The following is a 24141-nucleotide window of genomic DNA, read 5'->3' on the forward strand; positions in this document are numbered from 1 at the left end:
GAGCGGCGCGGCGAGTCGGTTGCCTGGTAGATGTCTTTTATTGGGAGCCAAAGCCACGATTCCGTTCAAACCGATGCAAAAGGAATGGATACGTTCTGGCCCGCGTGTTGTGCGTCTTTCACATCCCGCACTTCATGCTTGCAGCTAAAGCGACTGAGAGAAACAGAAAGCCAGTTTCTGCCACTCCTGTACAAAAACAAACGCCTGAGCAGGAAGAATGAAGAACTCTCGCTGGTGCTGTGTCGCCTTGAAAACAAAGTGCGCTTTGTCACCCAGGAGAACGAGGAGATGGCAAGCTTGGTAAGTCGACGCGGACAACAGCGTCGTGCCAACAGAGTCCACTGCATTTGTGTTCCACAGAGAAGGCCTAGTTCGCTCAATGACCTGGACCGCGGTTGCGGCCAGCAGGACGGTGAAATGGAGTTCCTTCAAGTTGTGGAGCAGCGGCACATCATCGACGACTTGTCCAAGGTCTTCAGGCAGGCGACTCGGTGCACGTACGGCAGCGCCGCGCTCGCTCGCTGTCGCCAGGAAACCTTTTCCGTCCAAAGCTTGGCCGGCGGCCGCCATCCAAAAAATTGGCCCCTTAAATTCCGACCTTTCAAGCAGGAGCATTGTGCGCACGCGTTTGAACACGCTTTAGACTTGTTTTGCCGTTTTCAGCAGCTCAAAGCTCCCGTTTTGTCAGCGCCTTTGCCACTCGCTGTGCGCTGAAAACGACGGACTTGCCCGGCTGCTCAGCCCGTCAACCATGAGCCGCGAGCGCGACGTCATTGTCCGTAGGCAGCTAGTGGCAAAATGCACCCTGTTAGAGTTGCGCTCGCTCCAACTTATTTTGCAAGAACCACACGGGAGACAAGTAAGTTCTTTTGGACACCTGCAGGTGGAGAGTCCATCCGTTGTACGAATGAAGTCTGACTCTCGGCTCCTGCACGAGCATTTTAATTAAGAGAAACAGGGTGGGTGTAAGAGTGGATTGAATAGAGGAAGCCCTTGACCTCTAGTCAAAACATAGCAAGGGGTGTTTTACGACTTTGTGTAGGAAGGGATAAGCGATAGGGATAAATAAGGGATAAATAATATTATTTATTACAGGTCGCAGTCAAAGTCAAAGCAACACAATGATACGATAAAGATAATCTGGAAAACCCTGACACACCCTGTAGTTGTCACTTTTGGAAAAGACGAGCGTCCCTCCAATCATCGCCGGTGACGTGTTTTTCAGGCTCTGGAGACAGGAGCTCATGTCAGAAATGTCATTGTGAGTCGCGTTTGTTTCTGCGCCGGAGCCGTTCGTTCCCTTTGCATCCAAAGAATCTCAAAGGCGGATTATTTGTGTCGACAGGAGAGAGATTTGCTGCTACGATACCGACGTCGAGAATCTCTGAGGAGGAACAAAGCGTGAGGTCCTGCAAGGTGAGTCTGTTTGTTTGCGGCTGCTTGGTGTTGCGCAAGATGAAATGGCCTTTTTCTCGCTATCGTTCCTCTCGTCGATTCATCGTGAGGTGTCGCTTCAGTTTGTTCAGAGAGATGTTTGCTTCCGCGCCCGCAGGTCATCGAAACATTTTACGGCTACGACGAAGACGTGTTGGTGGACCCGGACGGATCGTCCTTGTCTTTTCACACCGACAGAACCCCCGACACGGAACCCGAAGAGGTAGCCCGCCATTTCTGCCAGCGTATTGGCACCAAACATTCCTCTTCAGCCTGGAATCGGACTCGTCTTTGCGTCGCGGGTGCTTTGTCGCCGGTCTGACTGATTCTGGTACTAGTGCTGTGTTGCATTGGTGTGTGCATGAAGAGGCGGAGCTTCGCTACCGCCAGCTGACGCAAGAATATCAAGCGCTGCAACGAGCCTACGCTCTGCTAGCCCAGACCAGCGAAGGGGACTACGACGCCGAGAAGGAGATCAAGGTGGCGCCCCTTCCCGCAACCCCCGGCCGGGTCGCAGCCTCCCCGTTCTCACCCAGCCTCGGGTGTTCTCTGGTCTGAAAGGAGGAGGAGGAGCCTCCCTCCTCCTCCTTTCAGACCAGAGAAAAGCTGATGGTAGAAATGGGTCACTATCAAAGCAGAGTAGCAGATCTGGAGTCAGCGCTGAAGCAACAAGGACAGGTAAGCTCATCAATGAGCACACCTTTTTCTCAGACAAAATAGCTACATTCTTCAGTCACTCATCCGTCTGGCATTACTGGACCACCCCCCCCCCCCCCCCCCCCGAACGTGGCTGGGAAAATGCGGAGAAAAGCAAATGTCATTTTCCAGTCAACCAAAGAATTTGTGGATGAAAATGACACAACATTCCAAAGCTGTCCACGCGTTTGTCTCTTCTAGAATGTCAAGTGGGTGGAGGAGAAGCAGCTGCTGCGTCAGAGCAATCAGCAGTTGGCCGAAAAGGTGACGGAAAGAAAGGCGCTGGGCGGAGTCGCTTGGCGTCACACCTGTCGGGAAGCCCCGCAGATGAGGTCTGACTGTCTTTTCAGGTCAGGCGGATGGAGGCGGAAGAAGCGCGTCTGAAAGAGCACATCCAGGATATCCGAGACCAAAACGAACTGCTTGAGTTCCGCATCCTGGAGCTGGAGGTGGGAAGACTCGCACAAGCGTGTTGAGGCCAGAGATGTGACGGACGGACGGACGGACGGATGCATGCCTCTGCCTTTCAGGAGAGGGAGTGGCGCTCCCCCGTCTTGAAGTTTCTGCAAGTCCGTTTCCCAGACGGCCTCAGCCCTTTGCAGATCTACTGCGAGGCCGAGGGCGTGAGCGTACGTAAGGCGTCCCTCGCAACCCTAACCTTAACCCGAGGTCCCAGAACACCTTACATTGCTCCTTGCGCCTTTCCCCCGGACATCGTCATCAGTGATCTGATGAAGAAGCTGGACATCCTGGGCTATAACGCCGTAAGTGTATGTCGAACTCCTTATGTTCGCACTCCACGAGACTCGGCGGCTCAAATGTGACTTTTGGAAGGCTTTGCGCTGAAAGAAGCTTGTTGACGCTGTGCCTTTGGGCTCTTGCAGAATCTCACCAACGAGGAGCAGGTGGTCGTGATTCACGCCAGGACCCTTCTCACCCTAGCCGAGAAGGTAACGCGCACGTCCACGCACGCTCTCGCATTCTGCTTATGTGACAGCAGCCTTTCCTCAGTGGTTAGAATACATCAAAGTGACCAAGTCAGCACTTCAACAGAAGATGTTGGACATTGAAAGTGAGAAGGTAGACAGACACGCGACATCAGCCAAGGGGAACTCCGGCAATGTGCCCCAACAATTCTGACCTTGAGCTGTGCTAGGATATGTTCTGCAAGCAGAAGGGCTACCTGGATGAAGAGTTGGACTTCAGGAAGTGTTCCATGGACCAGGCTCATAAGGTAAGCCGCCCTCAAATCTCCCGCCGGACCACTGATGGACGAGGATTGCGGCCCAGAGGATCCTGGAGCTGGAGGCCATGTTGTACGAGGCGCTACCGCAGCGGGACTGCCCCGCCACGGACGGCGAAAAAGCCAGCCACGCTGGCGTGAATGACGTGCTGACGGCGGATCAGAGAGAAGAGCTTAGGAGCGCCGTGGACCAATGGAAGCGAGCCCTGATGTGCGAGTTGAGGGAGCGCGACGCTTGCATCCTCCAAGAGAGAATGGATCTGCTGCACAGCGCGCAACAGGTAAGGGCCCAAAGCCAGCCCGGCACTTACTTGCACGCTTACTGGCTTTTGAATGCCACTTTCCATTTGTCCGTCCTAGAGGAACAAAGAGCTGAAAGAATTCATCGAAGCTCAGAAGAGACAAATCAAACAATTGGAGGAGAAGTTTCTGTTTCTCTTTCTATTCTTCTCCTTGGCCTTCATTCTGTGGCCCTAACACCAGCTGGTGAGTGAGCTCCAGCGGCACCGCACTCGACACCTCCGATACACTGCCAGCCGGTCTCAGACGTTGGCAGACGCTCCGATGCCAACGTATACCCCCCGCCACGGTGACAGAGGCACCGCGTCACACCGGCGCTCATCCAATCAGAAGGCAGGAAAAGCAAATTCACATGCAGGGCACTTTTGAACCAGAAGAGAGCGCCACAAAAAACGGTTGTTGCCCCAAACGCGCACTAAAAAGGGTCAGAATAAGCCGGGGCCACCCGTCCAGCTGTTTCTTCAGGGGGGAAAAAAATTGGAGTCACCGGTGAGTACATTTTGCATTTAGCTCTGCTTTTCTGCTTCTGTCTTCAAGTGTGTGGCATCCTGCGATCAAAGATTCAGCCAACCCCAAAGCGGTTGACCTCAACGTCCCACCACCATGCCTACCAGAGCAGGTGACGTGATGCTTTGGACATCCTTCCGTCTCAGATGCCCAAAAGTACTCTTTGCCACATCTGCGGCAATACGGTGTCTTTTCAAAGGTGCAAATAAATCCAGCGTGGGCGGAACACGCACGTCTTCGGTTTTTCCCGCTTTGTTTGTGTGACAGCTGTTGTGAAAATTTTATACAAATAAAGTTGTATAGTACAGGTTTGGCCAAGTCGCAACTCCCGAACCGCATGCGGCTCTTTTATGTTCATATCAACATTTGTGTGTGTGTGTGTGTGTGTGTGTGTGTGGGGGGGGGGGGGGGTTGTGCGTGTTGGCTTCACTTGAGTTCAATTTGGTATTTTGGTCAAAAGCGCATGTGGTGAAATTCCACAAAGTAGGATGGGCAAACACATTTCTTTAAACTATGAGTGTCAATCGGGCTCTCGAAATGGCAGGGAAAAGATGCACAGCAAAACGAAAATACGTAGATGAACACAGGACGTTTTAATCAGAGTGGGAAAGTTTCTATTTTTTGTTGAACGTGATGGCAAACCATTCTGCCTGATATGTCAGACCTCAGCGCATTTCAAAGATTCAAATCTTCAGCGCCATGCACTTCAGCTCACTCCATGCTAACATTGATCAGGCGTCGAACCCGCAACATCATGCTTAAGAGGTGGCCATGCTAACCAGTGCGCCATTATGTCAACGCATAATAACTGTAAGTCTACTGATCAAAACAGCGGTTACTATATGACGTCGCTACGTCGTGGTCACGTGACGCAGACAAGACGTCAATGGACGTGGGCAGAGTTAACTTGTTTAAAAGGGAGTGGGCAGAAGAAATATTTAATTTATTTAAATCTATTTTGAGTGCACACCATTATGCCAATGCATAACAACTGTAAATCTACTAAACAAAACAGCGGTTGCCGCAGATGTGGCAAAGAGTACTTTTGGGCATCTGAGACGGAAGGATGTCCAAAGCATCACGTCACCTGCTCTGGTAGGAATGGTGGCGGGACGTTGAGGTCAACCGCTTTGGGGTTGGCTGAATCTTTGGTCGCAGGATGCCACACACTTGAAGACAGAAGCAGAAAAGCAGAGCTAAATGCAAAATGTACTCACCGGTGACTCCAATTTTTTCCCCCCCTGAAGAAATGGATGGACGGGTGGCCCCGGCTGGCCGGTGGGACTCTTGTCATTCTGACCCTTTTTAGTGCGCGTTTGGGGCAACAACCGTTTTTTGTGGCGCTCTCTTCTGGTTCAAGAGTGCCCTGCATGTGAATTTGCCTTTCCTGCCTTCTGATTGGATGAGCGCCGGTGTGACGCGGTGCCTCTGTCACCGTGGCGGGGGGTATACGTCGGCATCGGAGCGTCTGCCAACGTCTGAGACCGGCTGGCAGTGTATTGGAGGTGTCGAGTGCGGTGCCGCTGGAGCTCACTCACCAGCTGGTGTTAGGGCCACAGAATGAAGGCCAAGGAGAAGACTAGAAAGAGAAACAGAAACTTCTCCTCCAATTGTTTGATTTGTCTCTTCTGAGCTTCGATGAATTCTTTCAGGTCTTTGTTCCTCTAGGACGGACAAATGGAAAGTAGCCTTCAAAAGCCAGTAAGCGTGCAAGTACGTGCCGGGCTGGCTTTGGGCCCTTACCTGTTGCGCGCTGTGCAGCAGATCCATTCTCTCTTGGAGGATGCAAGCGTCGCGCTCCCTCAACTCCCACATCAGGGCTCGCTTCCATTGGTCCACGGCGCTCCTAAGCTCTTGTCTCTGATCCGCCGTCAGCACGTCATTCACGCCAGCGTGGCTGGCTTTTTCGCCGTCCGTGGCGGGGCAGTCCCGCTGCGGTAGCGCCTCGTACAACATGGCCTCCAGCTCCATGATCCTCTGGGCCGCAATCCTCGTCCATCAGTGGTCCGGCGGGAGATTTGAGGGCGGCTTACCTTATGAGCCTGGTCCATGGAACGCTTCCTGAAGTCCAACTCTTCATCCAGGTAGCCCTTCTGGTTGCAGAACATATCCTAGCACAGCTCAAGGTCAGAATTGTTGGGGCACATTGCCCCGAGTTCCCCTTGGCTGATGTCGCGTGTCTGTCTACCTTCTCACTTTCAATGTCCAACATCTTCTGTTGAAGTGCTGACTTGGTCACTTTGATGTATTCTAACCACTGAGGAAAGGCTGCTGTCACATAAGCAGAATGCGAGAGCGTGCGCGTTACCTTCTCGGCTAGGGTGGGAAGGGTCCTGGCGTGAATCACGACCACCTGCTCCTCGTTGGTGAGATTCTGCAAGAGCCCAAAGGCACAGCGTCAACAAGCTTCTTTCAGCGCAAAGCCTTCCAAAAGTCACATTTGAGCCGCCGAGTCTCGTGGAGTGCGAACATAAGGAGTTCGACATACACTTACGGCGTTATCGCCCAGGATGTCCAGCTTCTTCATCAGATCACTGATGACGATGTCCTGGGGAAAGGCGCAAGGAGCAATGTAAGGTGTTCTGGGACCTCAGGTTAAGGTTAGGGTTGCGAGGGACGCCTTACGTACGCTCACGCCGTCGGCCTCGCAGTAGATCTGCAAAGGGCTGAGGCCGTATGGGAAACGGACTTGCAGAAACTTCAAGACGGGGGAGCGCCACTCCCTCTCCTGAAAGGCAGAGGCATGCATCCGTCCGTCCGTCCGTCCGTCCGTCCGTCACATCTCTGGCCTCAACACGCTTGTGCGAGTCTTCCCACCTCCAGCTCCAGGATGCGGAACTCAAGCAGTTCGTTTTGGTCTCGGATATCCTGGATGTGCTCTTTCAGACGCGCTTCTTCCGCCTCCATCCGCCTGACCTAAAAAGACAGTCAGACCTCATCTGCGGGGCTTCCGGACGGGTGTGACGCCAAGCGACTCCGCCCAGCGCCTTTCTTTCCGTCACCTTTTCGGCCAACTGCTGATTGCTCTGACGCAGCAGCTGCTTCTCCTCCACCCACTTGACATTCTAGAAGAGACAAACGCGTGGACAGCTTTGGAATGTTGTGTCATTTTCATCCACAAATTCTTTGGTTGACTGGAAAATGACATTTGCTTTTCTCCGCATTTTCCCAGCCACGTTCGGGGGGGGGGGTTGGTCCAGTAATGCCAGACGAATGAGTGACTGAAGAATGTAGCTATTTTGTCTGAGAAAAAGGTGTGCTCATTTTTAAGCTTACCTGTCCTTGTTGCTTCAGCGCTGACTCCAGATCTGCTACTCTGCTTTGATAGTGACCCATTTCTACTGTCATGTAACATGGGGGGAAGAGATGGTGCAAATGGTAAAATATGGATTGTTCACAGGAATAAATTGGCAGAGCTGAAATTCCAAATTTGTCCAAAAGATGGCGCCAGACCAAAACATGAGACCAAAAAGGGGCCAAAATAAGCTAAGCAAGTTAAAATAGAAATAAAACAGGAACACGGTGTCGGATTGTGAGTCACGCATGGACGCACAAATGTGATTTTTACTTTTTGATTTCTTTGCTTGGCTAAAAATGTATTCTGTAACAGCTTAAAGCAATATTGTTAGTCAATTCGATCAAGGGACCCGTCACTATGAGAATAGTGGCGTGACATAAATTGTTTGGAGAAGCACAAATGTGATTTTTACTTCTTGATTTCTTTGCTTGGCTAAAAATTGATTCCCTCTTTCATGAACTGTGTTTTGCAATCGAATTGTTCTGGGATTGAATGATTTTATTAACACGGGTACCAGTGGGTGAAATTGTTCGGTTTCTGGAGTGATTAAGATTTGTAATTCTATTTCATGTTTCTTCAATAAATGTGTTGTGTATATTCATCTACTTTGTTGTGCGCTGATTTGTACTGAATGTACAATCGATGGTTCGGGGTTGATTTGACAATTTGATTAATGTGCGGGGGGTTATTATGGTATAACATAGGACCGTAATAAATAAAAGTAACATCAGACAATTTTAGAGAATTGAATAATTTTCGTAGTTATTTGAGACACGAGTGAATTTCAATCCGTTTGAAAGTTTGCTTCGTCTGAATAAATTAACGGAAGTGTTTGAATCGGATTATTGGTTTGGTGTAGAACTGAAAGTAATTTAATTATTTGAAGGGCGCAGGCCCGTTTCCCCTTTTGACGGGCCGCGTAAAAAGTAACTCCGAACATGTTAGAGAATTAAATAACTTTCGTAGATATTTAAGGGAAGAGTGAATTTCGTCAAAAGTGAATTCGTTTGAAAATTTACTTCCTCTAAATAAAATAACGACGATGGTTAAAATAGATCATTTGAGTTGGTGAAGGATAAAAGTATTTCGATTGTCCGTCGGGCGCGGCCCAGTTCTTAATTTTGTCGGGCCGCGTCAAAAGTTAAACAGGACACGATCGAAAAATAGACTTGCCTTCCAAATTAATTACTGGGCAAATCTAAATAGAGTAAGACATTTTTATTCGTTTTAAGAAAGTTGTTATTCTTTTTAAAGCAATCAAGTGGGGTGAAGCACTCCGACAGTTAAGTGCTAGATCTACATATAAGAAGTTAGAATTAATAACGTAAAGTGCATTAATTTTCTCCTTAAATGCTATTATTGTCACACTTTTATTAATTCGATTCTCTTTCGAATAAACAAGTTGGTCGGCTCGCTGCTTGAGCGACCAAGTAGAACGGACCCATATCAACATTTACTTCGGCAAAACTAGTGCTAGGGTGCGCTATACAAACGAATCCCTGAGGTCTTAACAAAGACATCTAAAAATATCCGTAACATAATAAGAACTTCAAACATTAGCGGGGAGCCATCAATACGATGCGGTCACTTCGAAGTCTTGCCTCGAATTGAGTTACTCGGCTCGAGCTTAGGGTGACTTGAGAGGGATTGGCGTCGTACAGAAATTAGATTGATTCCGGTGGAGTTAATTTAACTCGGGTGGTTAGATTACGGACGAATCTCCGAACCCGGCTAAGACAAACCCGTTACCGGGAAGCCGGGGGCACCTTATTGAAAGAGGTGCGTTTGACACTACCATCAGCTCCTCCTCCTTTCAGACCAGAGAACACCCGAGGCTGGGTGAGAACGGGGAGGCTGCGACCCGGCCGGGGGTTGCGGGAAGGGGCGCCACCTTGATCTCCTTCTCGGCGTCGTAGTCCCCTCCGCTGGTCTGGGCTAGCAGAGCGTAGGCTCGTTGCAGCGCTTGATATTCTTGCGTCAGCTGGCGGTAGCGAAGCTCCGCCTCCTCATGCACACACCAATGCAACACAGCACTAGTACCAGAATCAGTCAGACCGGCGACAAAGCACCCGCGACGCAAAGACGAGTCCGATTCCAGGCTGAAGAGGAATGTTTGGCGCCAATACGCTGGCAGAAATGGCGGGCTACCTCTTCGGGTTCCGTGTCGGGGGTTCTGTCGGTGTGAAAAGACAAGGACGATCCGTCCGAGTCCACCAACACGTCTTCGTCGTAGCCGTAAAATGTTTCGATGACCTGCGGGCGCGGAAGCAAACATCTCTCTGAACAAACTGAAGCGACACCTCACGATGAATCGACGAGAGGAACGATAGCGAGAAAAAGGCCATTTCATCTTGCGCAACACCAAGCAGCCGCAAACAAACAGACTCACCTTGCAGGACCTCACGCTTTGTTCCTCCTCAGAGATTCTCGACGTCGGTATCGTAGCAGCAAATCTCTCTCCTGTCGACACAAATAATCCGCCTTTGAGATTCTTTGGATGCAAAGGGAACGAACGGCTCCGGCGCAGAAACAAACGCGACTCACGATGACATTTCTGACATGAGGTCCTGTCTCCAGAGCCTGAAAAACCCGTCACCGGCGATGATTGGAGGGACGCTCGTCTTTTCCAAAAGTGACAACTACAGGGTGTGTCAGGGTTTTCCAGATTATCTTTATCGTATCATTGTGTTGCTTAATAATATTATATATTATTATATATATTATTATATAATATATTAATATATATTATTATAAATAATATTATTTATCCCTTATTTATCCCTATCGCTTATCCCTTCCTACACAAAGTCGTAAAACATCCCTTGCTATGTTTTGACTAGAGGTCAAGGGCTTTCTCTATTCAATCCACTCTTACACCCACCCTGTTTCTCTTAATAAAAATGCTCGTGCAGGAGCCGAGAGTCAGACTCGACAACCAAACACTGAGGAAGGAAACACGAACTGAAACGGAAGGGATAACAAAATAAAACAGGAAGTAAAGTTACGACACCGACGAGACAGAAAACCGGAAAAATAAACGCGACCGCATGACAACCACTACACCATGGAAACTACACTACATGTATAGCCTTTTGAAGAGCTTGGCAAAATTTCAACAAAAGTGCGAATGGTTTTCACCCAGTCTCAAATCAGGTACCCTTTAGCGAAACTACCGTAATTTCCGGTGTATAAACTGCGACTTTTTTCCAAAATGTTGAACCCTGCGGCTTATAGTCAGGTGCGGCCTATATAAAAAAAAAAATTCGTGATTTTTGTGACGACTTGATCACTTTTACTCTTAACACAATTATATATAGTAAAAGCTACAAAACAAACTGACAGATGACTCGTTTTCAAATCAGATTAGTAAAAACTGGTCAAATATTTTTTAAAAAAGATATTATTAAAAGTGAAGACAATTTGCAATTCTAGTAATGACACACGAATTTGATGCACAATTTGTCTTCGTGGGCCACATAGAATGATGTGGCGGGCCGTACCTGCCCCCCGGGCCTTGAGTTTGACACCTGTGCTCTAAACCTTTTCTCTTACTCTGCCATGTGACTCAGAGATTACACAAAGCAGTGGCGCTGTTTGGACCATCTGCATTGTATTAAAACCCAATCAATCAGCATTTAAATTCAATTATGCTCACCAAAAACAAGTTGTAATGAATGTGAACTTTTAATGCATTTTATTCAGAAGGTTACTTTGAACCCTGAGGCTTAAATGGCGGCGCGGCGTACTTATGGATTTTTACGGCCTCCGGCCTCCAGGGGGCGCTCTCGCAGGAAGCAAGAGCGAGACGGGCGAAGAAGAGATAATGTGCCGAAGAAGACGTGCTGGTTTGTGTTCACAACATTTCGCGCATCACGCAGAACGCGATCAAGACGGACATTACTGAAAGGAAGCTTTTATACACAAACCGTCATTATGGGGGAAAAAAGAAATGCATATGATGCCGCTTTTAAGCTAAAGGCAGTCGATGTTGATGACATTGTGTTGCGGCACCCTTTTCTTTATTTCGTGGTCCCGTCTACTCGTGCCGCTCGCAAGTTTAATGTAATTTAGCGCTTCGTGCATGAATAAGATGAGCATGAACAGACCCTCATCATGGAAAATGCCAGAAGAAATGGATAAAAACGACTACGAAAGAGATATTGAGAAAGTGTGTGGCGAAGGATATCTAACGCTATTCCAATCGGAAATTGAGGAGGAAGACTTCGACGGTTTCAGTGCACAGGAGGAAGATGAAGACGATGAAGCTCTTTTTTTTACTTTTACTTTAACCAGCCCTGTTAGTGCTCTGCTACCGTGTTGCTGCTGTGTTACCGCCGCGTCTCAGTGACTTTTACCGGTATGTTTTATTTAATCAAACCCTATTAGTGCTGTGTTACTTCCGTGTTGCTGCGGTATTACTGCTGCGTCACAGGCAGTGTTTGGAAAGAAATGTTAAGGTATGTTATTAAAACTTTAAAAAAGCTTTCTGTGTCCAGTATTTCTTTGTTGATAACTCAGGTGCACACTTCCGTGTTGCTGCGATACTGCTGCTGCGTCACAGGCAATGTTTAGAAAGACATGTTAAAGCATGTTATTGAAACTTCAAAAAGGATTTCTGTGTACTGTCTTTCTTTGTAAAAAACTCGTGTGCACGTGCGGCTTATGTAAGAAAAAAAATAAATTTTCCCCGAATTTTAGCTGGTGCGGCTTATTCACCGGTGCAGCTTATACACCGGAAATTACGGTATTCAATATCGGCTTGGCAAATCGGGCTTCATCTCCCCGACGCGGAGTTTATTTCTTTGTATGAAAAAATAGTTTTTGCTGGCACACTTTTGAAAAGCAAATCAAAAAGTTCACAAGTGCCTGCTTTTTTCTTCACTCACTTTTGTTGAACTTTTGCCGGGCTTCTCAAAATGCTTTGGACGTCACAGCAGTTTCCATAGCGTAGTAGTCATCGTGTTCTTCTCAGCTGGAAACACCCCCTCTTTGAGACTGAGTGGAAACAACATTTTCTAAATATATTTGTCAGTGCTGTCTGCTTTGCAAAGTGTGCCAGGGACACTTCGGCAAACAGGAGCCAGAAGGTCTCTGAGTCAGCAACAGCCAGGTGTGCGACACTCCGCTACAATGGTCACCTGACCACATGTCGGACGAACCAGCCTCTAATCTGTGTTTGCATTTTTTTTTTTCCTTCAACTGTCAAGCCAACTCTTTACTTCTTGGCTTGGCTAGCTGATTGCAGACCCACTCCAGAGCTGCCTCCAGTTAATCCAACCAAGAAGACATTCAGTGAGTGCATCTTATCAGGGCCTCATGCAGCGCTTTAGCACAATCCTAGCTGCTACCTGGAGCTTTTGCAAAAATGCATGAAAATGGAAAAATATGGTTTTTTTTTTGTTTTTTGTGTTTTTTAAATATGGTTTTTAGATGGTAATCATGACACAAACATTCTTATTCTGTAGAAAATGTATGTAGTTGTGAATATATTAAAAATACTGAATATCAGAATGGCGCAAAATTGCGTCATACCAAGCGACACAGCACAGGCGAGTTGTAAACAAACAGGTGTTTGAGTGACGGGCCATGGATTCTAAAGGCAAAAAGAGAAAGATTGCTGATAAGAACAGAGGGTTTAAGAAAGAATGGACTCAACCATTTGCTTTCATTGCCAATGCTGAAGGATTGCCTGAATATTTGATTTGCAATGAGAAGTTGTCAAATATGACAAAAAGAGCAATTTGGAGTGACATTTTCAGCTAAAGCATGCTAAATTTGCTTCTGATCACCCAGTTGGAACTGAGAGGAAAGGTGCAATTTGAGGAACGAAAAAACTGTTTCAAGAAAAGGATTGCATCTCCAAACTCTACTACTGCTGCAAGTTTTGTTGCAGCCCGGTAGATAATAAAGCGCGGAATGTCATGCGGTCACGTTTATTTTCCGGATTTCTGTCTTGTCGGTGTCGTAACTTCACTTCCTGTTTTATTTTGTCATCCCTTCAGTTTCAGTTCGTGGTCCCTTCCTCTGTTTCTGTTGTCTTGTATTCCCTGATCCCAATTGTGTGCACCTGTGTGGTTGACGCTAATTGTCAGCACCTGTTTCCCAGCCCTTTTGTGTGTATTTAGTCCGTGTCTTCCCCTTGTCTTGTGCCAGTGTGTCTTGCCTCGTCCCGACCACCAGCGATTCCTTGCCGTCCTAAGTCCTAGTAAGATTCCTCTTTTCTGTCTCGCCACAGAGCGACGCTTTTTGTTAGTGCCTTGTTCTCCCTAGCTCTTTTTGTCTCGCCCGAGTGCGACGCCTACACTGCCATCATCCAGTCTGTCCTCTGCACCTCCATCACTGTCTGGTTTGGATCGGCCTACAAACAAGACAAGCACAGACTGCAACGGACAATAAGGACTGCAGAAAAGATAATTGGAATCAACCTCCCATCTATCCGAGACTTGTACCTGTCCAGGACCAGGAAACGTGCAAGTAACATCTCAACAGACCCTTCGCACCCAGGTTGCAGCCTGTTTGAACTACTCCCCTCCGGATGCCGTTATAGAGCTCTGTACACTAAAACCAGCAGACACAGAGACAGCTTCTTCCCCCAGGCTGTCGCTCTGATGAACTCACACCACTCTTAGAGTCTCAGAGTCATTACTGTGCAATAACATCCCGCTTTCCACACCTTTTTGTCTACACTGTTTGTACTATGTGTCCTCTCTGCATCCATTGCAGCCTGGTCATCCTAGAAGAGGGACCCTCCCATCTGTGGTCTCTTCTCAAGGTTTCTCATTTCCCCTAGCTGGAGTTTTGAGTTTTTCCTTGCCCTCTTGGGAGTTTAAGATCAGTTTAGGATCAGGGGATGTTTGAGAATATCTTTCATTTTTCACATGTCCTGAGTGTTGTTGTTAGTCACCTAAATGTTGAACAGAGGCTGTGATTTACCGAAGTCAAATTCCTTGTTTGGCACGCTCAAACATGGCGAATAAAAAACTCTTGAATCTTGAATCTTGAAGAAGAAATTGATACCACTAAAAGGCCAAACACGGGGGGAGGACATCTGCGAGGCTGTGCTGCAGTGTTTAAATGACAGCGATACACACTGGCCATCTGATTTCAGACCCTACAGACGGCACACCAAGTTTGAGAGGGTCGCAAAAGTTTGTGACCTTACGACAGAAAGCATTGGATCGAAATTTGTTTGCATTCCATTGCATAGGGCACCAAGAGGCGCTGTGTGCGTAAACATTCCCACCAGATTGTATGGAGGTAATGAACCTTGTCATCCAAATTGTGAAGAAAACAATCGCAAAAGCATTAAACCACCACCAGTTCCGTGAATTGCTAGATGAAGTTGAGAGCGAATATGCCGATCTCCTGCTGCTCAACAAAGTCTGCTGGGTATCCAGAGGCAACGTCTTGCGTCGCTTTGTTGCTTTGTATTTGTAGCCTACTTAATTATTTTAATAGTAGGCATACAGGTCATGTATTGACAGTCTATATTGCCTTATAAAAAGTTTTTAGATTTTTGCCGCTCTAGACAGGTATGTTTTTTTGGGGGGGGGGGTGGGTCAACATGGCTTTTTGAACATTTTGGGTTGCCGACCACTGGCCTAACACGTGAACGATCCCCAGTTTGAGACTGGGTGGAAAAAGCTTCTTCTACTATTTCTTGTCATTGTTGGTTCCTATGCAAAGTCCATGACACATTAAAACGATTTTGTGCTGCAATTATGTTGTGGTACCTGATTTGAGACTGGGTGAAAATTGGCTTCTTTCACTAATTCAGATGGAATCATGCTGAGTCTGATACATTCCATTTGGTAGTTCTTAGCCATGTCTAAATTCAAAGTCAAAAGTCAAAGTCTGCTTTATTGTCAATTTCTTCATATGTCAAGACACACAAAGAGATCGAAATTACGTTCCCACTATCCCACGGTGACAAGACATAGTACACAATATACATACAAGTAAACAATGAATAAATAAGAGTGATGATGTCATGCTGTCATGTGTCGTCCTGGTCACTTCCTGTTTTATTGTGTAATTTTCCTCTCGTTCCAGTCGGTGTGTCCTTCCCCTGTGCGTCCGGTCACGTGACTCCCTGATTCCAAGTGTGTGCACCTGCGCCAATGACCAACTGTCTTCACTTGTGTTCCCCTCCTGTGTCCATATAACCCGCGCCTTTCCCTGTGTCCAGTGCCAGTGCGTCTTGCCTTGCTCAGAACACTAGCGATCACGAAACCCTCGAGTTCCACGTAGAAGCCTTCTTTGAACGACTTTGATCACCTATGTTAACTTGGTTACATAGTTATCTTCGTTATAGTCTTTCCCTCGGTTCGAGGCGCTTTGATTTCCCCTTTTTCTCTCTCGGTTCGAGGCGCCTTAGTTTCCCCCTTTTTTCCCTCATATTGAGGCGCTTTTTGTTACTACTGCCATTGGAGAAAATAAACACATCTTTGGACTTTGGAAACTCTGCATTCGAGTCCTCTCCCTGCTCCGCGCCTGACAGATAAATAAATGATAAATAAGCAAATAATATAATAAATACGAGGAGCAAAAATGGAGCAAGTGTGCATACAGCAGACAGTCAGAATATAGCGCAAAAATACAGGACGCTACGCAGAAGGGGGGAGAGAGTTCAGGATCCTAACGGCCTGAAGTATGAAGCTGTTGGTGAGTCTGGTGGTGCGGGAGCGCAGGCTCCTGTACCTCTTCCCAGAGGGCAGAAGATCAAACAATGAGTGAACGGGGTGACTCACACCACTCACAATCGTGGTTGCCTTGCGGGTGAGATGGGAGGTGTAAATGTCCTTCAGGGAGGGGAATGAAGCACCATTAATCTTACCAGCCGTGTTCACTATGCGCTGCACGGCCTTCATGTTGTATTCAGTGTAGCTACCACCCGAAACATCACGTGTCACACAAATGCAGCCTGTAAATGATGCGCATGTGACATTGGCCTGTCGAAAATGGCAGAGAACGGGAGACAGCTGTGTTTCAAAGTAGGCCTCATTCGATAGTTGAATCCGAGACCTCTCCTACCCTAAGCGAGAATCATGCCCCTCGACCAACGAGCCCTGTATCAAATTAGCTGACGCCGTTACATTCCGATTGGTAGCGAATATGACATTGACCTGAGGACTGCATTTCGGTGATTAACGAATTTTGATAAATATCATGGCGTGGGTTTTCTCCGGGCACTCCGGTTTCCTCCCACATTCCAAAAACATGCTTGGTAGGCCGATTGAAGACTCCAAATTGTCCCTAGGTGTGAGTGTGAGTGCGATTGGTTGTCTGTCTCTGTGTGCCCTGCGATTGGCTGGCAACCAGTTCAGGGTGTCCCCCGCCTACTGCCTGATGACGGCTGGGATAGGCTCCAGCACGCCCGCGACCCCCGTGGGGACTAAGCGGTTCAGAAAATGGATGGATGGATCATGGCCAGTTTGCGCGTATTCTTTCAGGGTCATAATTGTATGTCTACCGCTGCCTCGTGGCAGCCAGGCCTAAAAAAAGATGAAATAAAGTGGATATTAAAACATAGGTGGACGTAATGTCTGGAAGCTTGTGTTTAACAGAAGACTGTTTGGCAACAATGAACAATGGACAAATTCAGCAAGGTAATTTAATTAGGCCGTGACCCAGATTTGTTCCGGGGATGCTGCGGCCACAACGCTACACGATCATGCAATAGCATACAATGAGTTTAGGGTCTTTTTTTAGGATCTGCAGCCAGGACACCCAGGCATAAAATGAAAGAATGTTGATGTTAAAATGTTGGTGGAACTATCAGACTTCCAAAGACTTGAGATGAGACAACATTGGAAAAACTTGACAGTGTCCTTAAGTCACTTCAATGCATAAGTTTCAAGTGCACATAGCTAATGTTGACCAAAATGTGCCATATAAGGTAGCGAGGAATTGAAACTAGAATCTTCTGTTCCGTAGTCAGATGCATTATCCATTGTGTCCATTGCCCAGGAATAGGTTGTACCTTCCAAGCTTGTGTGTAATACTTTTGCAAACATGATTCAACCGGAGTTGCTGGGGCCGCAACGCAGAGTACTTATCACTATACGATCATGGCTTATATGCGGAAGCATAAAATGAGTTCAAAACCTTTAGGATCTTCAACCAGGACACCTAGGCAGACCATGAAAGAATGTTGATGTCAAAATGTTGGTGGAATTATCCAACTGCGCAGATCCGATAATCCCAAAGATTTGGGGTGAGACAACATTGAAAAAACGTTTTTCTTTGTTGACAGTGTCACTTCTTTTGTGGCTTACCTCTTCATCATTTCACATCTAAAGTATCGTATCATATTACCTTGCGGGTTATACCACACCGTACATACCATATCATGTCGCCCATACAACTCATGCATGAGATGCAGTGGCTGAGATATTCAGGCGATGTGTTGCTACCCGATTGTGGTCTCCACTCATCATTTCATATCACATCCTCGCCGGATTTTCAATATCTTCACATCGAAAGTATCTTGGCACAACGTACATAATGTGATGTGTCAACACAAATTGTCCAAGAAGAGGCGGCCGAGAGTTTAAGGTGATGGATTGATAATCCGCTGTGCTCTGCACGCATGGATTCCCATCCTCGTCGAAGGGTGGTTTTGAATCTGGAATCTGGCTTGTATTTGACTCTACATAATAATATTTATATGCTCTTTGGCGGCTTGGTGGTACACTGGTTAGCACGTCCACTTCACAGTTAGGAAAGTGCGGGTTCGATTCCACCAACAGCTGTTGCATGTTGTTGATGATGTCTGTTGCTGGGTCAGGAAAACTAAGATGTGGAGTAACGGTTTGTTCTTTATTGGCAAGATCTTGGGATTGTTTAATGGCGGTCAATGCACACGGCACTTCAGCAGATGTAACAACATCCCCCATCTCCAGGTCAAGCTATTATACTGTCCGGAAAAGGCGGGAAAGCGTCACCTGACTATTTTGTATCTATGTTTATGAGAGTCACTGTCCTGTGTGTGTGTGTGTGTGTGTGTGTGTGTGTGTGTGTGTGCGTGCGTGCGTGCGTGTGTGTGTGTGTGTGCGCGCGCGTGCGTGCGTGCGTGCGTGCGTGCGCGCGCGCGCGTGCGTGCACGCGTGTGTGTAAGTGTGAGTACGTGTGTGTGTGTCTATTCCATGGTGTAATGGTTAGCACTCTGGACTCTGAATCCAGTGATCCGAGTTTTAAGTTTCAGTGGTACCTCAAATAATTGGTCAAATAGTATTTGATAAAGTAATCACATGTTCTCCGAGTTACAATGTCAACTGGTGGAACTTACTTTAGATCTTGGATGGTTCGAAAGCTAATGCTCTTCTAGATTACCGTATAATGTTGGCATGGTGTGATTGTGAGCACTCTGAATCTAGCAATACAAGCTCAGGTCTGGGTGGAACTTACAATTTGTAGTCATTTGTCTGGAACAAAAATTTGGAAATTCCAATCCAGTACATTGTGTACAGCACTATGAGTGTGTAATCACTGCTTCCACTAATTTTGTCAGTTTAGTAAAATGAGCGCCTTAGAGAGTGCATTGTGCTTAGAAAAATGATGCCCCTCCTTCTGTCACTGCCAGGGTTCCATAGTGTAATGGTAAGTACTCTGGACACTGAATCCAGCATTCTGAGTTCAAGTCTTGGTGGGACCTCAAATATATTGTCATATAGCTGGGTAGAAATTGTGAAATGGTTGCTTGTGTGCTGCCCCATGAAAGCCTATGCTTCTATACACCTGAGGGTTCCTTGAACACTCAACTCTGAAACCAGTGATCCCAGCTCAAGTCTCGGTTGGACCTCAACCCTTTGGTCATATACGGTCATATGCAAAAGTTTCATTCGTATGCAAAATCAATTTCAAGATTTTCCTTTATAAATCATTGGCTGTTCAGATCAGCAATATCAGTTAAATATATCATATAACGGACAGAGACAAAGATATTTGAAAAGTGAAATGAAGTTCATGGGAGTTACAGATTTGTCAAGAAGAATGGTCCAATATACCTTCAACCAGAATCCACACTCACATTAGAAGCAGCTATAGAAGCTTTAGGAAGTATCTAGAGCAGTGGTTCTTAACCTTGTTGGCGGTACCAAACCCCAGCAGTTTCATATGCGCATTCACCAAACCCCTCTTTAGTGATTTTTATTTTTTTTTTTCAAGACAGAGATGTTTTTACTGGTGCACAAAATGAGCCGTGCATAAACATCACCTTGTTCAAAGAATAAAACAAACACAATGCATGAATTCACAACAAATGACATACCAGCAAATCAGTGTGACTTCTGCTTTTGCCTTTGCGAGACCAGTTCAGATATGTGGATATATAAATCAAGTGTGTTCGGACCTCTGCAGTGGAGGCTCTGTCGAACCCCTGAAAACCACTCACCGAACCCCCAGGGTTTGACCGAACCCAGGTTAAGAACCACTGGTCTAGAGGCTGTTATTTCTGCAAAAGGAGGATCTACTAAATTTATGTACCTGCCTACCTTTGTTGAAATAATGATTGCACACTGTCTGCAAATCCAATAAACTTCTTTTCACTTCTCAAATATCACTGTCGCCATCCACCGTGTATGGATTCGGGCTAGCCCCCAAGATTAAATTGGGCTAGTTGATCAACAGCAATGTTTTAAAGAAGGGTTCGTCTGGGAGTTGAACCCAGGACCTCCCACACCCAAAGCGAGAATCATACCCTTAGACCAACGAACAAGAATGAGGGCTTGCGGACCATGTTACATTCCGTGTAACGTTGGCCTGTCAAACGCTCCACATAATGATAGACAACAGTGTTTGCAAGAGGAGCTTGTCCGGGAGCTAAACCCAGGCAATCATGCACCCAAAGCAAGAATCATGCAAGAATCATTCCCCTGTACCAATGAGCCCCATAGTCGACCAGCTGACCCCGTTACATTCCGATTGGTAGCCCATGTGACATGGACCTGAAGACTGAATGTCAGTGATTAATGGAATAAATGGAATCTGGTTGGCCTAATGCTCCTAATTCCCTAACTTCAAGCCCTAACGCTAACTCTAAAACCCTAATAATAACCAAACCCTAATAATTAACCCCTAACCTGCTAACTCGCTAACGGTAACCCCCTCACATTTAACCCTAACCTTCAATGCTCCCCCTAAAGGTAGTGCCCTCTAAACTTGAAGGCAGGCATATATGAACCAGACCAGCAGATTGTCCCATTTCAGTACTGTTTTAGAAACCTTTACAGATGGTTAAAATCCACATAATAGGTATATGCGCATGTGTTCCGTGAGCGTTCTCCTTTCTGTCCCCTCCCTTTCCTTTCTTCCGCCAAGCAGTGCATCTTGCCCCAACACAGGGCATGTTCCTCGTTAGTATCGTGAATAGTATCTCTGCTTGTTGCGTGAAAGACCGGGGTTCGCTTTTCAACCCAAGTGCGTTAACCTATGTTTGCAGCAGAGTTATTATATAGCTGCATTGGTTGTGCGTGCGTCTGAACTTGAGTGACCTTTAAGTTTTTCAAATTGAACTGAAACGTTCATCTGTAGCCACCTTCTACTAAATCAGTGGTCCCCAACCTCTTTTGTGCCACGGACCGGTTACGTGTCAGAAATATTTTCGTGGACTGGCCTTTATATAAATAAATAACACATTTATACACCGTATGTTTCGGACTATAAGTCGAGGTTTTTTTTCATACTTTGGGTGGGGGGGCGACTTTTACTCAGGAGCGACTTATATGTGAATTTTTTCACAAATTTTTACTTTATCATTAACACTTTACTTATTTACTAGTATAGTTGATCACTTCACATGTTATTTTCACTTTTTAACCGCATGAGGGGGCACTATGGCTGTGGAATAATTGGAGCCTCACTGACAATGAGTTCCATTTACTGACTTCCGAAGTCGGGAGATTTAGTGATTTGGAGTTATACAGATTATTCGATAAACTTGTTATTTATTTTATAGTTATTTGATATATAGTTTATTTAGAGTAGCAACGTGTATGTTGTTAGACTTCAGTAGTTTCCGATTTTTTAGGGAGGCCGTGAAGGCAGCAGGGCGTGGGGGGGGCGGAAAGAGCGATCCTGGGCGCTTGCGTGTGTTGGCTCACATGTTGAGCTCTTGATTTGTGAAATAAAGAGCCGGCCTGTTACCAAACCCACGTCTTGCCTGGTACTTCTGTAACGCTACGATATAGTTATATATGTAGATCTGTGGAATAATTGGAGCCGCCAACTGAAAATGAGGCTGACATCAGCGCCGCACGTAGGTCCGGAATCGACAGCTGTTTATTTTGGGGGTTTTTTTACACATAGGATGAATATTCCGGTGGATTTAATGATTTGGAGTGACACGGATGGTTTGTTAAAATTGATGTTTATATTACATTTATTTGATATATCTAGTCTGACGTCCGTGGCACACGTATTCTTTCCGGCGTCAATTTTTTTTCTTTTTTTTTTTCTCAAGTGACACGGAAGACGAAGATTCTGATGGATTTATTGATTTGGAGTGACATGCATGGTTCGATAAAATAGTTGTTTATATTTTTGTTATTTCATACATAGTTTATATATTGTTATATGGGCCTGTAGCAAAATTTGAACTGCAACGCGCCGCTGACATCGGACTTGTTGACTTGACTTAAATCACTGACATTCAGTCTTCAGGTCCATGTCACATGGGCTACCAATCGGAATATAATGGGGTCAGCTGGTCTAGTATGGGGCTCATTGGTGCAGGGGAATGATTCTTGCCTAGGGTTCTTTGATTACCCGGGTAAAACTCCCGGACGGACTCTTCTTTGAAACACTGTTGTCTATCGTTGTATGGAGTGTTTGACAGGCCAATGTTACACAGAATGTAACATGGTCTGCAAGCTTTCTTTGAGGCTCGTTGGTCTAGGGCATGGGTGTCAAACTCATTTTTGTCGCGGGCCACATTGTAGTCAAAGTTTCCCTCGACGGGCCATTATGACTGTCAACCCAAATAAATAAACGCCTCATATTATATACAGTATAAGCTACAAAACAAACTGACAAATAATTGCTTTTTCAAATCAGACTCGTGGAAACTTTTCACATATTTCAAAAATAATTTTAAGAAGATTCTTAAAAGTTCCGACAATTTGCAATGTTAGTATGACATAGATTTAATGCACAATTTGTCGTTGCGGGCCACAGAAAATGATACGGTGGGCCATAACTGGCCCCCGGGCCTCGAGTTTGACACCAGTGGTCTAGGGGTATGAATCTTGCTTTGGGTGTGAGAGGTCTGGGGTTTAACTCCCAGATGATCCCTTCGTTAAAACATTGCTGTTGATCAACTAGCCCCATTTCATCTGAGGTGCATGTCACATGGGCTGTCAATTGAAACGAAACGGGTTGTGTTCATTTACCTTGGGTCTCTTGAATCTGTTGTTTCGATTCTCATCACTTGAATCTGCTGTTAGGGTTTTCCAGGTTATCTTTATCATAGGATTATGTTGGAATGTAGACTGTAATGATTAAATCAATCCTGTCTGGCCCTCACAATGTAATAATTAAATCAATCACGTCTGGCCCTCACAATGCAGAGTCTGTTTCCCACAATAGTGTAAAACACCCCCTGCTCTGATCTTCAGGGGTTCACCAAACCTGTCCACTCCCACCCCCACTCTGTTCCTCCTAATAAATATGCCCTTGCAGGGAGGAGACTTTTAGACTTCATTCCTGTAGCGAGTGAACTCTCCACCTGCAGGTGTCTAAAAGAACTTGCCTGTCTCCTTGTGGTTCTTGCAAAATAAGTTGGAGTAAGCAAATCTCTAACATTTTGGTGCCGAAACCCGGGACCCTCATACCCATCATCTGGCTGACGGAGGACGACGCGCTGTACACCGTCGACGGGCCAGCGTCCACTAGCCGGACCTGGTAAAGAAAGACCTGGGAAGGAAATTTTTCGCTGGGCCAGCATCTTAGGTCTGCCTTCGTCTGACAGAGGTGGATTGACGGGACCCGGCAGTGCAACGAACCAGGGGACAAGTAAGTTAAAGGCTTGAAATTGTGTTGTGTTGTTAAACGCGTAACACATAGAGGTGCACGGGAGATAGCTTGGGTTCAAGTCCCAGTGGAAGAAACAGGCTAAGAAAGGCAGAGCTTCTTTTTCGTTCATCGAAGAAGTGTGTAGACTCTTCTTTGTCTGTTTTTCCGAGCTGAGGGATCTGGCTTGGGTTAAAGTCCCAGTGGAAGGAACGTGCTAAGAAACACGGAGCTTCTTTTTTGTTAATCAAAGAAGGGCGTAGATTTTTCTTTGTATGTTTTTCCAAGCCAAAGAATAGCTTGGGTTCAAGTCCCAGTGGAAGAAACGGGCTAAGAAAAACAGAGCTTCTTTTTCTTAATTGAAGAAGGGCGTAGATTTTTTCTTTTGTCCGTTTTTCCAAAGCTGTTTGGGAGGGTTTTACACCCATCCCTGGATAGGCCTAAAAAAGCGCTGGAGTTTGTGTGATTGAGTGTGTGACTGGTAGGATAAATTGACTAAGAAGCAGTTCTAGCGTTGATCCATGGCAATAAAACAGGCTAGTAATTTGTTGAAAGGTCAATTTAAACCTGCATTGAGGATCCTCAAAGAAAAAAAAATTGAAAAAAAAAAAAAATTGTAAAACCTTAAGCTACTAAAATTAAGATGGGAAATAAA

General features: G+C 46.2%; 1 protein-coding gene across 1 annotated transcript; it reads left to right on the forward strand.

The window, feature by feature from the left end:
* Positions 1-3200: 3200 nt before the first annotated feature.
* On the forward strand, positions 3201-3979 carry LOC137839949 (janus kinase and microtubule-interacting protein 3-like). The gene is made up of 2 exons (XM_068649764.1): positions 3201-3654; positions 3734-3979. The coding sequence occupies exons 1-2, from the start codon at positions 3442-3444 to the stop codon at positions 3848-3850; spliced, it is 330 nt and encodes a 109-aa protein (XP_068505865.1). The 5' UTR covers positions 3201-3441; the 3' UTR covers positions 3851-3979.
* The last annotated feature ends 20162 nt before the right edge of the window (positions 3980-24141 follow it).

The sequence above is a fragment of the Syngnathus scovelli genome, unplaced genomic scaffold, assembly GCF_024217435.2.
Source record: "Syngnathus scovelli strain Florida unplaced genomic scaffold, RoL_Ssco_1.2 HiC_scaffold_28, whole genome shotgun sequence".
In the NCBI taxonomy this organism is placed as follows: Eukaryota; Metazoa; Chordata; class Actinopteri; order Syngnathiformes; family Syngnathidae; genus Syngnathus; species Syngnathus scovelli.